This window comes from Mustela erminea, chromosome 14, assembly GCF_009829155.1.
Source record: "Mustela erminea isolate mMusErm1 chromosome 14, mMusErm1.Pri, whole genome shotgun sequence".
NCBI classification, from domain to species: Eukaryota; Metazoa; Chordata; class Mammalia; order Carnivora; family Mustelidae; genus Mustela; species Mustela erminea.
The window spans coordinates 49,819,259-49,833,458 of NC_045627.1; the positions used below are offsets into that span (position 1 = coordinate 49,819,259).

The 14,200-nt window shown below is 55.8% G+C and overlaps 1 protein-coding gene across 2 annotated transcripts in view; it reads right to left on the minus strand.

The window, feature by feature from the left end:
- GRID1 (glutamate ionotropic receptor delta type subunit 1) overlaps window positions 1–9,957 on the minus strand; it is a 682,834-nt gene extending 672,877 nt beyond the window's left edge. Inside the window, exons 1-2 of one of the 2 annotated variants that reach the window (XM_032312358.1) lie at window positions 9,458–9,956; window positions 7,157–7,312 (exon numbers count right to left, since the gene is read on the minus strand). In XM_032312358.1, the coding sequence (XP_032168249.1) occupies window positions 7,157–7,312; window positions 9,458–9,536 (235 nt within the window). In that variant the 5' untranslated portion in view covers window positions 9,537–9,956. Of the gene's footprint in view, window positions 1–7,156; window positions 7,313–9,457 lie in introns of both variants that reach the window. The other variant, XM_032312359.1, reaches the window with a different exon arrangement.
- Between the last annotated feature and the right edge of the window lie 4,243 nt (window positions 9,958–14,200).

Genomic DNA, 14,200 nt, shown 5'->3' on the forward strand with positions numbered 1-14,200 from the left:
GTGAAGTAATGGGAGCCACAGCTTTGGCCCAACCAGGATCCAGTACCCAAAAGTGTTCTGGGCTTTTTGTTTCTTTGTTGCTGCTTTAAGGAGTCAGCAAGGAAATGAGAGGACTGTTTTGACATGAATAAGTATTTCTGTCATTCACCAAATATTTCTAGTTGTCCCTCCTTTGGGTACATGGTAGGACTGTGCTTCTTGGATCGCTTAAGACTAGCTGGAACCACAGGACTGGTTTTGGCCAATAAGCTGTAGCCAGAAGTGACACGTGTCCCCTCAAGACTGAGACCCCCAGAGCTCTCTTTCAGTGTGGCACAGCAACGGGCAATATTCAAGCTGAGTGGCCACTGTGAGCCAAACTCCATAGTGACCAATGAGTGACATAGTGACCATGCAACATGAGCAGGAGATAAATTTTTGTGATGTTAAACCACTGAAATGTTGGGATTGTTTGTTACTACAGCATAACCTAGACTTCCTAGCTGATACAAGGGAACTACAGAACAAAACCAGGAGGCAGGGACCTGGATAGCCATGTCTGAAAAAAGACTCCCATCCAGGCATCAGACTGGGCTCTAGGTGGTTTAGAAATAAGCAATACAGACTAAATGTTCCAAGTTTTTAGGTGACAGCATGTTCTAGTAGCAAAAAGGCCAGGTAAAGAAGGAAGACAGCTACTAGAAGGAACAAAGCAAGGGGATTTTTGACCTCACAACTACGAGAATTTGGAAAGAATCTATCTGCCCTTATAAGATACAGCTCTGGGTGCCAGGGATGGTCTTGGCTATCCTCCACAGGAAACCTAGAAAAATGGCCTCAACATGCTGCTCCAGATAGGAAGGTTGTCAAAGTCCCCAGGTCACCAGGAAAGGGAATGGCAGCAGCTTGGAGGCAGCAGGAGGACAGGTGTCTCGCGAGGACCCATGGGCCTCCGACCCACACACCTGACAGAAGTGCCCATCTATTCATTGCCCATTAAGTCCAACCTCCCAATCTGGGGGGTTAAAGCCATGGCCGCAGGGATACTAAAAGGAAGCCTCTAGAACCCCAAACATGCAGAAATGGGTGCAGCAGGAGTATAGTCTATAAAGCGAGTGTGTATGTGTGTGTGTGCGTGCACATGTTTGCACACCCAAGAGTGAGCCCAGAATGAAGGAGAGCGCTGGAGAGCCTGGGAACCCAGCTGAGGGAGGAGGGCAGCCACTCCTTTATTTATGGCTCACAGGCTAGTGAGCAATCCAGAGGGGGGACTAGATGGTTCCCTGCCCCCAGCCTCCTTCTAGGGAGGGGTGAACCCCGCCTGCAGCCACAATCATCTTCCAGCACAAAACCTTGCCAGCAGCAGCCCCCATGGGGCCAGGAAGAGGGCCATGCAGCAGCCGAGAAGGATGGACTCTGCTAAGGTCCCAGCTGGGGCTCTAGGTGGGCACAGCAGATGATGCGAGGAGTGGGAAGGGTCTGGAGAATCTGCGCAAACAGAAAAGGAAGTACAGGTGGTGGCAGGTGCATGGGCCTTACAGTCTGGCTTTGCAAAAAGCCTATTCCTCTGGGAACGTCCTCGGGCACCAGCAGTTTTCAGGCCCTGGGAAGGACGCCGATGCCTCACTGAAGAGCGCGGGTAAGTCTGCGGAGGCCCACAGGCTCACAGAGCGAGCTTGGGAGACGTGGACACACGGCCATAAGACCCACGTGTCTCCAGTGGGTCTGGCAAAGATGAGGCGAGTCCACGCAGTCCACAGGAGAGCAGACCACCGTGCAGGAGATGGGGAAGAGGGGACAATGTGCGCTGGCAGTGACAGACACTAACAGGTGTGCCAATGCACCTGCGAGGATGCCTGCATCCTAATCACTGCAACTTTGACCGTGTTAGGCTTTGTGTCGGAGTATTAAGGCTGCAGAGGGAATTAAGGTTGCTCATCAGCTAACTGTAAGATAGAGATTGTCCCGGATTGTCCAGGTGGGCCCAGTGACATTACAACAGCCCTGCAGAGGACAAGAGTCAGAGGCAGAGAAGGAGATGGGAAGACAGAGGCGAGATCGGGGTGACGCCCTGAGAGGGACCCCATCCACCAACCCGGCAGAAGACAGAGGAAACGGTCCAGGAGCTGCGAAGGGTAGGAAGCCCCTGGAAACTGAAAAGGCAAGAGAATGCATCCTCTCCTAGAGCCTTCAGAAGGCATCGGCACTGCTGACACCTGGATTTTAGTCCAGGGAGACCTGTATCAGGCTTCTGACCTGCAGAATTGTGAGATGATAAATCTCTGTTTCCAACCATCTAAGTTTGTGGCAAAATTTTTTTCAGCTCCCGGGGAAAATTAATACAGCCGAGTGGATGGGAAGGATGGCATGGGCCTACAGGCATCTTTTCAGTGTCACTAACATCACATCAGGAGAACCAACAGAGCCCCTCCTGGACAGAAGGGAATCTCCCAGCAGGTATAAAAGATTCGGCCTCACTGGCCACAGCCTTCTGAATGGAAGCCAAGGAAGATTCCAGAGGCATCAAAGCTCCAATGGAGACCTTCTAGCAGAATGCTCAGATATCAGCAGGCACATGAGGGGCAGAATGACCCCAGGAGGGACCATCAGATGGGCACCAACAAGCTCACTGTGTTTTATTTTCATTTGACTTTGCTCTCTCATTGTTTTAGTCTACAAACACCAAGCTATACTTTACCCTGTCTTCCTAAAACACTTTTGTGCTTATTGTAACTAAAAGGAATATTGCCTTACATATGTTTCTTTTTCCTTCCTCTTCCCTAAACTGATATCTTTCCACTCTTTGACAGATATGTCTACAGGATAACCAATATCCCAAGTCTTTTACTTACAGTACAAGATAACACTGTGAACAGAGAAGACTCCTATTCGGCTGGTTCTTTTATGCATTTACACATTTTATATAATCTTCCCCTTCAGCAAACACTTTAGAACAATATGAATTTTTTTTTATTTGACAAATTAGTATTTCTCCTAGTACCCACAAGGAAAATTGTCACTGACTGTTAAGATGGACTTTGCCAGCTAAATCCAAGACACAACATTTTAAATACCACTCCAGTGTCGGCACTTGCTAACTTTAAATCCCCATCAAATGCATTTTATTAAATGCAACCCATTCTTTTACATCAACTGACCAAGTGTCTCCAAAGGTGGTTGGTCGGGAACTTGTACAAAATCATCCTGAAGAAATGGAATCGAAGCAGAGCCTCTTATTCTCTTCAGTGACACTTCAGCATATCTCAGCATATAAATGATTCCATTTAAAAAATAATAAATTGTCTTGAATATCATAAAATACATGCAGTCGCTAAGAGTAGTGTTTACACATACTTTGCAACAATTTCAGAAAAAGCCAGTATGATGTTAAATGAAAAAAAAAAAAAAAAAGAAAGAAAAAACGGGCTACCCAGCTGAACAGAATGGGAGCTCTCAGCACTTACAAAATATACAAAATACAGTGAGTGAAAAAAAGACTAGAAGGAACTAACTGAAATTCTGAACGATTTCTCTTCTGCCTCGTGATGCTTTTCTGTGCCTTCCATATTTTATATAATGAGTATGCACAGTCCTTTCCTTTTCTACATCTTTTAATTGATTCATGCTCACTGTAGCGATGCATTTCTTTTATAATGGGGGGTGGGCACGTTTAGCAAAATGCTGAAAATGAAAAGGTCAGTGAGAGTCTGCTCTCAAGGAATTCACCAGTTTAAGAAATGATGCCGCTGAAAATATCACCGGCCTCAAGAGAAGCTGAGATGGATTCACAGTTGGGTCAAGGGACAAAGAGGGAATTCATGTTTACTGAACACCTACCACAGGCCTTCTGCAGACAATTTACACATGTCTCATCTCATTTAATCCTCACGAGAACCCCACCTGCCCAGTACTATGTTTGGTCCCTTTTAACAGATACGTGAACAGAAGTTCAAAGTGGAGCCAGGACGCCCCCCCTGGAACCACACTACACATGAGGCAAGACGAATGTGAACCTGGTTGCTTGGACTCCAGCAACCCAGCTTTTGTCCCTGTATGGTCCTGCCACTTGGGCCAAAGTGGGAACGGCATCACCTCAATCCCAAACCCACTGGGGATCCATGGGGAGCTTGTCCAGTCCACAATGGAGACTGAACCCCAGTATGCCTTTGTCCTCCATCCATACCTGCTCTCCACCCACCCAAACTTACCACCCACGGCCACTTGCAATGACTGTCCAAGCCCAGGGGAGAAAGAAGATACCCACCAACAGGATGGACAGCATCCCAGAGCACAGAAGGAAGGAGAGAGCTGGATATCTGCCCAGCTGAGCCCCAGGCTAGAGAGAAGGAGCCTCCGAGCACTGCTCTCCTCCATGTTCTCGTCACTCCATGAGGCCCTGGAGGGGCTGGCTGCTACTGTCCCTTGTAGATATCCAAGGGCCCTGCAAGGTCACGGGACAACCATGTGGATTTCTGCCCACGAGGCTCATCAGTTGAAAGCACATACCAGCCTTAACCAGCACACACACTCTGAGCAGCAGGCAGCCCAGCAACATCTGGTCAGGATCCTTCTACCTGGATGGCATCAGATGTCCCTCAGTCACCAGAATCCAACTCCCTACTTCTGGATGGGTACACACACTCCCTCTCACACCCTCTGAGAACTGTCGGCCTGCTATCCCTGGAGCCTGAGACATTTTTCCAATCATAAAAATAGAGAAACTGAGACCCAGAAAAGCAAGCTGTCAACCAGAAAAGACCTCTGGATGGAGCCCTGTGTCTCCAGAACACAGGTGCACTGGGACCTGAAGGTTGAATGGCCCACAGATGCGTTTCATTGGACTTGTACTGTATTGTTTAAATTGCTTGATTAGTTGACAACAGTTAGAAATCAGGTTTTACATTAAAGTGCAGATTTGGGGCTCCTCTCAAAAAAAAAATGCACATCTATAACATTAGGATTTTAATTCCCAAATGGAAAAATCGTCTAAAGCTATGTAGCAGCTGCTCCTTTTAACAGCATTGACCTCTCCAGACCCCACGCTCCAGGCCCTGCAGAGACCAGCTGCCCCGTTGGCTGATGTGTTACCTGCCTGAGACTGTAACCCTGGGCAAGAGCATTATCTTCACTCTCTGGGGACCTGCTGATGGGGGCGGGGAGGGGGGGGGGTGGCCGGGGTTGGGCATCATGAATGAACATGGAGTACTCCACAGGGCAGAGGGGAAGTCAAAGGACACAAGGTATGTCAACAGGGGAAGTGGAAGAGCGGAAACGCAGGTGGAAAACACAGGCAGGATCTCCACCACAATGTGAGCCCCTGAGAGCAAGAAACGCATGTGTCCACCTGTGTCCTCAACTCCCAAGCACAAAGAATGACTGACCACAGAGCCAAATGATGGAAACAGTGTCAAGGGAGCAGAAGGCACTGTAAAAATTGTGACATGTAAGAGGATAAGTCTGTGTCACCCCCCTGATTCCCACCCCAGGTAGTATTATTCCTGCCTAAGGAGGACCCCACTCTCCATGGCTGGAGCCCACACCAAGCACCCGCAAGGAGGTGGGAGGTGGGGGCACACAGAAAAAAAGTTCTGGGGTGGGTCATGTGGGGGCAGGGACTGCTGGTAGGCTACTCAGACACCAAAGGACAGGGATTCCCCATACCTCAGTGGATATCGGACAACGGACTCTGCCAAGGCTAGAAGCAGCAAACCCCATGATAGGCAACACCAGCCTCACCCCTCTAGCAGCTATTCCAAAAACACACTCAGAACTCCAGGTCTGTACTCCTGCCCCAAGACATCCTTGGGCCTTCAGAGCTCACAGTTGGGCCTTCCCCTCCTCTGCTGCATCCAAGAACAGGAGACTCCCAAAGACCTCCTTCTAGCACAAAGTTCTCCCCAGAAAAAGCTTTGACCTTCTGGACACAGAGCAGAGTCTTCACTGAACAATCCTACCCTTGCAGGTACCCAGGAGCCCAGCAGCCAGCACATAACTCAAAGGCAGCAAAAGGGCTCTGCACTCGGTCGTTAGGGGAATGGGGGTGGGAGATGGGGGAGATGAGATGAGACCTGGAACCCTGAACCAGCCCACTTCCTCCCAATATCAGTCCCTCCTGGGAGGAATCCCTGCATCCCCTGCCACCAGCTGGGCCCCCTACCCTCAAACTCTGGGGCAAGGGCCTCTGAGTCAACCCAGGAATGCGGGGAGCAAGGCAGAGGAGAGGAAAAGGTACCTGGGCTAGGCAGATGCCCGGAGTGTGGAAAGAGCCCTAAGCCCTGACCAGGAAGGCGGCTGGCAGTATGCGGGAGGAACTCGGGTTCCAGAACCCAGCCTCGAGCCAGGTGACACGGAAGAGGAAGAGAGACAAGGAGGAAAAGAAGCTGCCGCTGCAGCGAACGACCGCGCTGCGCACCTGTTGCCCCCGCCGGTGGGTCCGACCGACGGGACCAGAGCAGAGGCGGAGGCGGCGGCCGGCGCAGCCTCGGACTAGGATTCCCCGAAGCCGGACTGGCCCAGCTCTTCTCCTTTCCTGGTCAAACAGCGCCCACCTCCGGCTCAGGCGACAGCGCCTCTGCCCGCGGCAGGGACAGCGAGAGAGAAACCAGCTCCTCCAAGCCGGGAGGAGGAGCACGGCACAGACACGCGGGGCCGAGGCACTGACTGGCCGCGGGGCGCGAAATGCCGGGCGTATCGGGTTGCGCTGTGAAGAGGGGAGACCGCGGGCTCGCGCGCCAGGCACTTCTCGCTTGGGGATGAGGAGGGCCCCGGACCTTCGAGGTCAGCAGAGGTGCACCGACGCAGGTACCCGGCACGCAGACACGCCCACCCACAAACACTGGAGAAACAAAGACGGCCCTGAGCCACACATGCCTGCGCGGGCAGCGCGGGGCGCACACAGGCACCCACCGAGCTAGAAGAGAACCGCTCCAGCCCGCGACACGCCCCGCAAGGAGCCTAGCTCGCGGCGCTCACAAGCTCTCCGCTCCAGCTCCCCGGCGCAGAGCACTCCCGGCGCCACCGCTTGGTGGGTCGGAGAGGACGCGTGCACCATGCGTGGCACCACGGCTGCCCGGGCGCACAGGGGGCTCCGGGCGGCCGAACCCGTCGCAACTCCGTGGGTCTCCACGCTGCCTGGCAGACGGCTGCCCTGTTAGCCTTGGGCGCCGCAGCCGCTCACCTTCCTGCACCGCCTGGAACGGGTTGTTGGCCTCGATGACCTTGATGGAGTAGGTGATCTTCTCGCTCTGCAGGATGTCATCGTTGAGGCTCAGGTCGGATACGGCGAGCTGGAACACCCTGTCGTCCTTGGCCGCGTTCTCCTCGAAGATGGCACCTGGAGGAGAGGAGGGGTCAAGACCTGGCCGAAAGAGGAGCGCTCCCTCCCCACCCCACCCCCACCCTGGTCTTGGCCCTCAGGTCTTGGTGTTGGCAGGTTAGCTGGTTGTCTGGTGGGAGTTTCAGACCGGGGTTTTAGCTTCACAGGCTAGTTTAGGGCTTTCTTAGATCAACCAGAACAGGAATGTGTTCCCCACACACAGCGCACTTGTGCACACAGTTGACGTGAGTTACACATGCACATTGCACATGCTGCCAGGTCACACACGTTGTCTTGCAACCAAGCTACCTCATGTTCGGGTCATACCAACACACAACGAACTGAGCCAAGCTGGGTGGCCTCAGGCAGCACCCAAATGCCCTGATACCGCCCCATAAATCCCATCGCAGGAACCAGAAAGTTCCCCTGCAGAGCGATGTCCCCATCCCCAATCCCAGAATGTAATTATGACTTCCTTCTGCTCTAAGAGTCCCCCTTTGAGAGAAGCTGATCACGCAAGTCCCAGTGAGTTTGCTGCACCTGCCGGCAGGTCAGTCCCAGCCTGGCTCCCTGAGCATCACCTCCTGCTCTCCATCCTCCCATCTTCTTCTTCCTGTGTGTATGTGGTAGGAGAGGAAACTGGACCCTAGACCCCTTGCCGTCAGACCCAACAGTGCTGAGGAGCTCATAGGATACTGCTCCTGAAAGGGCCTTCTAGAACCGCGAACATCTCCAGGGAAGCCTCCCGCTGGCCCTTTAGGCGCCTTAGCACGGCCTCGGCCGACTCTGCGCTTCCAGCAGAGATCGGTCCGATTCGCCAGAGCCTGGCCCTGCAGCCTGGGCAACTCAGGAGTCCTCCCCCACCCTCGCCAGGCCCCGAGGGTCCCCCACGGTCCCAGGGCTGGGCCCGATGATCCCCAGAGCTCAGGACCGGGCAGGAGGAGGAAGGACCCGGTTCCACGTTACACCCAGAGCCGCAATGCTGACCGCAAGACCCGAGCCCCCCTCCCCCCGAGTGGGAAGCAGGTTTGGCGCCCGGCCCCGGCGGGGGTGGGGGGGGGGGGTTGCAGCTCACCAAGCCCAGGCCTAGTCCCTCACCACCCCTCCCCAGCCCCAACCCACCCCACCCCCCATGCCCCGCCTGTCCCATCATCCCTGCCTTCTCACACCTCCCAACCCCCAGTTTCTCTGTGCTAACTGGTCTTTCCCAACTTCCGGAAAGGCGACTGCAGAGGGGCTCCCCCAAAGCTACCGCTCTCAGGCCCCCCAACCCGGCCTAACTTCCTGGGATTCCTCCCCTGTTGCCACTAACTCCCACACACTTCCCCTCCGGGGGCCCCCTCCTCCTTTCCTCTATCTCATCTTCTCTCCCGGTTCTCTTCCTCCATCCATCTCTTCCCGCTCAGCGCGCACACACACTCCTCCCCACCCCCCACCGCCCACGCTTCTTCCCCCGGCTCCCACCACCTGGACCGTCTGCCGGCCCCCAAGACTTGGACCACGGGAAACTCTGGGACTGTCCAAGATTGGGCTGCAGTCGCCACAACCAGATACACAAACACCCACACATATACCGAGAGATACACAAACACACCGGGGAAACAGGCAGACACTATGTCCACTCTAACAGGCTGACTGACAGTCGTGCACGCACCAACACAGGCTCAGATGGACACACACATCCCAACGCCCTCTCGCAGTGACACCAACACGGTTCCAGGCGCACACACAGTGATACACGCTGACAACACCCACCCACCCACATTCACACACGGTTCCGGTCGGGCCTCTTTGATCCTGCCCTGCCAACTTGGCGAGACCCAGGGCTGTGTCCGCCCCCTACCCACCGCTGCTCGGAGCACGCCGACGGCCCAGCCGGGGGCGCGGGTCTGGACGCGCGTCCGGCCCCGGGTTCCCCGCAGTCGCGGCCCTAAGTGTCGGCAAAGGCCGCAGGGATTGGAGCCCCAGGGAGCGGCGAAGAGCCCGCGGGAACGCGGCGCGGCCCATGCACAGCTCCTCCGCGGGGCGGCGCGGCGCGGCCCTTCGGGGGAGCACCGCCCGCCGAGCCCCTCGGCCCGGGGAACCGCCAAGTTTGGACGCCGCGCACCCCCCACGCCGCTGGGGCCCCCGCCCAGCCTCGGCCCGACCGCCCGCCGCGCTCACCGATGTGGATGATGGAGTCGGCCCGCACCGACACGCACTGGCATATCCAGGGGAGAAGCCACAGCGTCAGCGCTTCCATGTCCCCCGGGCGCGCGGCTCATCCGCCCGGGCCCGGGGCGAGGCCGAGGGCAGCGCGGAGCGGGGAGGCGCCGGTCCGGGTGCAGTCCCGGGCCGCTCCCCGGGAGAGCCGAGCCCGCCCGTGCGTCTTCTCCCGCGCGCCCGCCCCTGCGCCCTGCGCCCGCCCCAGCCCAGCCCAGCCCAGCCCAGCGCGGTCGGGCTCCCGCTCCGGCTCCGGTGGCGGCTGCGGCGGCGCTGGCAGCCCGAGCCGAGGCCGGTGAGGCGGGGGCGGCCCGCGGCGGCGGCGGCGGCGCTTCCCGCGGCTCGGGCGGCTTCGGAGGCGGCGGAGGCGGTGACGGCGGCGGCCGGGCCGGCGCGGCGGCTCCGGGCTGGCTGTGTGTCTGAGCCCCGGCGAGGAGCGAACTGCGGAGGACGCCCCCTCCCCTCCCCCTCCCCCTCGGCTCCGCTCCCCCTCCCCTCCCTGCCCGCCTCCCTCCCCTCCGCCCTCCTCTCGGCCACGTGACTGCGGAGCCTCAGCCTCGCCGCGCGGCGCTCGCCCGCTCGCGGCTCGGAGGGGGTGCCCGGTGCTCCGCGCTCCGGGTCCGAGGGACACTCGGGGGCTGGCATGGCAGCGGGGACCAGCCGAATCAGCGGCGCGCAGAGACTTGGCGGCCCTGGGTCTTGTTCTCCGGGGGCGGGAGGATGGAGAAGGTTCGGCCACCGACTGCCCTCGGGGGATCCCGGAGCGCCCGCCGACCTCAGCCGCCGAGCGTCTCGGGCCATGCACCCAGCCTCGGGCAGAGAGCCCCTAGCTGAGCCTCACTGGGGGTAGCCGAGAGAGAGACGGAGCGGGACGCTGAGCCAGGAGCCGGGATGCAAGGGGAGCCAAAGGGGACCGGACGCGGCCGAGCGTTACGGAGCAGAACCTGGGCCGCGACTCGAACCCTAGCTAGCCGTGCGAACCTCGTTAGGCGCCCATCCCCCGCGCTCAGCCCGGAGTCGGGCAGGAGGCTCGGACTCTGAAGCCTAATTCATGGCCGGAAACCGGCGCAGCCGTGACCGCGGCGCCTGGACGTGAGGAGCCTTCCAAGCGGCCGGCGTACTCAGACTCCCACTCTGCACGGAGCTTTCACGCGCGAGCCCGGGCGGAGAGCCCGCTCCTGGCGGCCAGCGCCGAACCGAGGTCTCTCCGCCGCCTGGCGAATGCCTCCGGCCGGCCACCACCAGATGCAGCTTTAACCAGTCGGCTCAAGCCTGGGAGGAGGTGGCAAGCCGGACGCGCAGCTCCCGCACCCCCAAGTCCCAGACGGACTGGGATCCACGAGGCATACTCAAGATTTCGGGGACGCAGCTGAGCCTTCCGGGACCCCGATTCCGCGGAAGCTCGGTCTGGGCGCGCCTGGCAGAGCCTCGTGTAAGGGGCCTCTCTAGAAAGCCTGGGAACATCCCTTGGCTGTAGTCCGCCCGCGGAAAGGTTCCTGCCATTCCTTGCGCTGGGCTAGAGGGACTTGGAAAGGCTTAGCAACAGACCTTGCCTGGAACCCCCTGCGCAGTGGGAGAAGTGGACACCTAAACAGATGATTAGAAGATGTGGCGAGGACCCTGAATGAGCCATGCATGCACTTGGCCAAGCATGGGAGGAAGAGCCAGGGATGGCTTCCTGGAGGAGGTGACAGTTCTAAAAGCTTAGTGGGGTTACCAAGGGAGAAGGAATAGAGGCCTTCAGGCATTTGATGCTGGTTATCCAGCCAAGGCAGGAAGATAAAGAATTTAGTGTGTGTGTGCATGTGTGTTTGTGTCTCAAGCTGCCAACCACGGAGGAGTCATTGACAAATGTTACTTTGGAAAGGTGGGGGAAGTGGCTGTGCGGAGAGGGCCAAGTACAAGCTTGGAGAGCAATGAGGCAACCCTTGCAGTGGCTGATGGGGCTGACTCAGCTGGGGGTGGGGGGCAGCCTGGTGGAGAGGAGAAGCTGGGTTGGAGAACAAGCAGGGAACCACCTGAGCCGGCAAGGTGACTTCCAGGAGGAGGGGGCCCCTGGGCAAGGAGAGAAGAATGACTATGCCCGCAGGAGACTGGGCTTGGGAGCTGGGTATAGTGCCCACATAAATGCACTTCCTCAAGAAAATTTATCTTTAGGGCCTTGAGTTATAAAATATGCCTCCCAGTCTCTCCAACACCCCTCCCCATCCTCATTCTCTCAAAATCCCACCATTCATTGACCAAAAAGTTATAGAAAGAGAAACAAAGGGTAGATTTTTTTTAAGATTTTATTTATTTATTTGACAGAGAGATTACAAGTAGGCAGAGAGGCAGGCAGAGAGAGAGAGGAGGAAGCAGGCTCCCTGCTGAGCAGAGAGCCGGATGCGGGACTCGATCCAAGGACCCTGAGATCATGACCTGAGCCGAAAGCAGCGGCTTAACCCACTGAGCCACCCAGGCGTCCCTAGATTTTTTTTTTTAATGTAACAATTTGGTTCCTATGGGACTGCCTGTACCTTGTAAAGATAGTGGGTGTGATCTCCAATAGGGGCTCAAATCTGAGGTCAAGAGTCATAGGGTCCGGGATCCCCAAACTCACTTGTTTGGGCCTCTGCAGTGTGTTGGTAAAATATGTCATGTTTCTAACTTAGAAGTTTTCTTGATGTATGTTGTGCTAAGGCAGAGCTAGCATGATTGCAGCAGGACAATCCTCAAGACCACCCCCCCCCAAAATATTAAGAAAACAACCTACCAACCCATACAGTTTTGTTTTTTGTTTTTTAGATTGTGTTTACTTATTTATTTGACAGAGAGAGACACAGCGAGAGAGGGAACACATGCAGGGGGAGAGGGAGAAGCAGGCTTCCTGCTGAGCAGGGAGCCTGATGCAGGGCTCAATCCCAGGACCCTGGGATTAGGACCTGAGCCAAAGGCAGACGCTTAACGACTGAGCCACCCAGGCACCCCCAACTCATAGAGTTTGAAGAGACTTCTACTAGTTTGCAGTTTGGATGATGATAAGGTCCCTCTGGTTTGGGACCTGAGGGTTGTGACTCCAGTTGGAATCCCCTGGAAGCTGTTTGCCCTGGGCAATATCCTCTCCTGTCCTAGGTATTCCCTTCCCCTATACTTCCCACAGCATGGGTTCCATCACCATCCGTGATGCTCGTCTTCTGGTGCTTAAACTCCTACACTACCAAGCCAGCTTTCACAGCCAGACTAGAATGGCCTGGGTTGCGCTTGCCTGGCCACAAGGGGTATTCTGCATAGGTCACATTTCTCCTGGAGCTGGGAGGCAGACCCAGAGATCACTTGTCCCTGTGCACACCCACCTCTAGGCAAGACTTTTAATCTTCTCTGCCACCCGAAGTTGGAATTGTCGGGTTCCAGGAACACTGGCTATTATGGGGCTATATCAGGCTCATCAAACTCTTAATTACTTATTGATCCCTACCAGCCCAGTTCCTTTAAACCCTGATAACCTCTGGAACTGCAAAAGCTGCCTCCCCCAAACGAGGCTCCTGGGGAAGCAACTTTACCTCATGAGCAAGTTCACGCCTACTGTGATAACTTGGCTGAAGACGATAGATTGGCGAACTTGGGTCATACGATGCATACCCATTTCACAGAGGGGAAAACAGGCTCAGTGAGAGGAGTGACTGACTCACCCAAGACACCCAGGCCAGTTGCTGGCAGACCCAGGACTCAGTATTTTTGGTTTGCTCCTAACTACACAAGGATATGTTCACAGATATTAAAACTGAGTCCAAAAAAAAAAAAAAATCCTTTTGCACAGAGTTCAGCCAGTAGAGGTGACTGCTTTTACTAAAAAGATCTCTTGCTATACTGATTCTAACTACATTTCTTTAGCATTTGCCACATGTGGGCACTGAGCCTGGCACCCTACATCTTACCTATGAGGTAGCACTCCCATTTTTGCATGCAAGGAAATAAAGACGGATGCAAAAGTTTACTGCTGAAGCTACAGATAAAATGTCAAGGCAAAGAGAAAGGCCACAGTGATCCACTAGGAAGCCACAATCATCGTAACTTAAAGCTTTGTCATTCCAGAAAAGCAGACCTCTCCCTTCTCAGCTACCTTCTTTCTCACCCCAGCTAAAAACTGTACAAAGGAAGGGCCAGCTGGAATCCTGACTCTCCCAGGTGCCTCTCCCTGGCACAATCCCTAAGAAGCTGCCTGTTTTGTGTAGGTCCACCACTGCCCAACCCCCGCAGAGGTGCCCTTGCCCAATCAGGTTTCCTTCTAGAGAGCCCCCAGATGGCATGGGATGCTGTACCCTGAAAAACTGCCTTCCACTCTCCCTCCAGCATGGAGCCCACCTGGGGTTTCAAAGACAGTTCAGCCTAGGCCCTCCCAGAAGCTTACTGCTGGCAAGAAAGACCACGGCCCGGCCATTCTCTGCAGGCTTTGGCACAGAAGACAAGGTCTCCCAAGTACACTAGGAGGAGGCCAACCCAAGTCCTGAGGTCATCTCCCAGGGGTGGGGCCAGCCAGCATCTTAAAGGACCAGGCTGGGACCCCTGCAGCCTGAGTTCCAGGCTGGGCCCTACCCATGCACTCCAGGAAACCCACTCTCTGTCAGGATTCTGAGCTCAGAAATCCTCACTGCCCCCTGGCCCCTCTTAATCCACTGGGTTTTTCTTTTTTAAAAAACACCCTGGGTGCCTGGGTGGCTCAGTGTG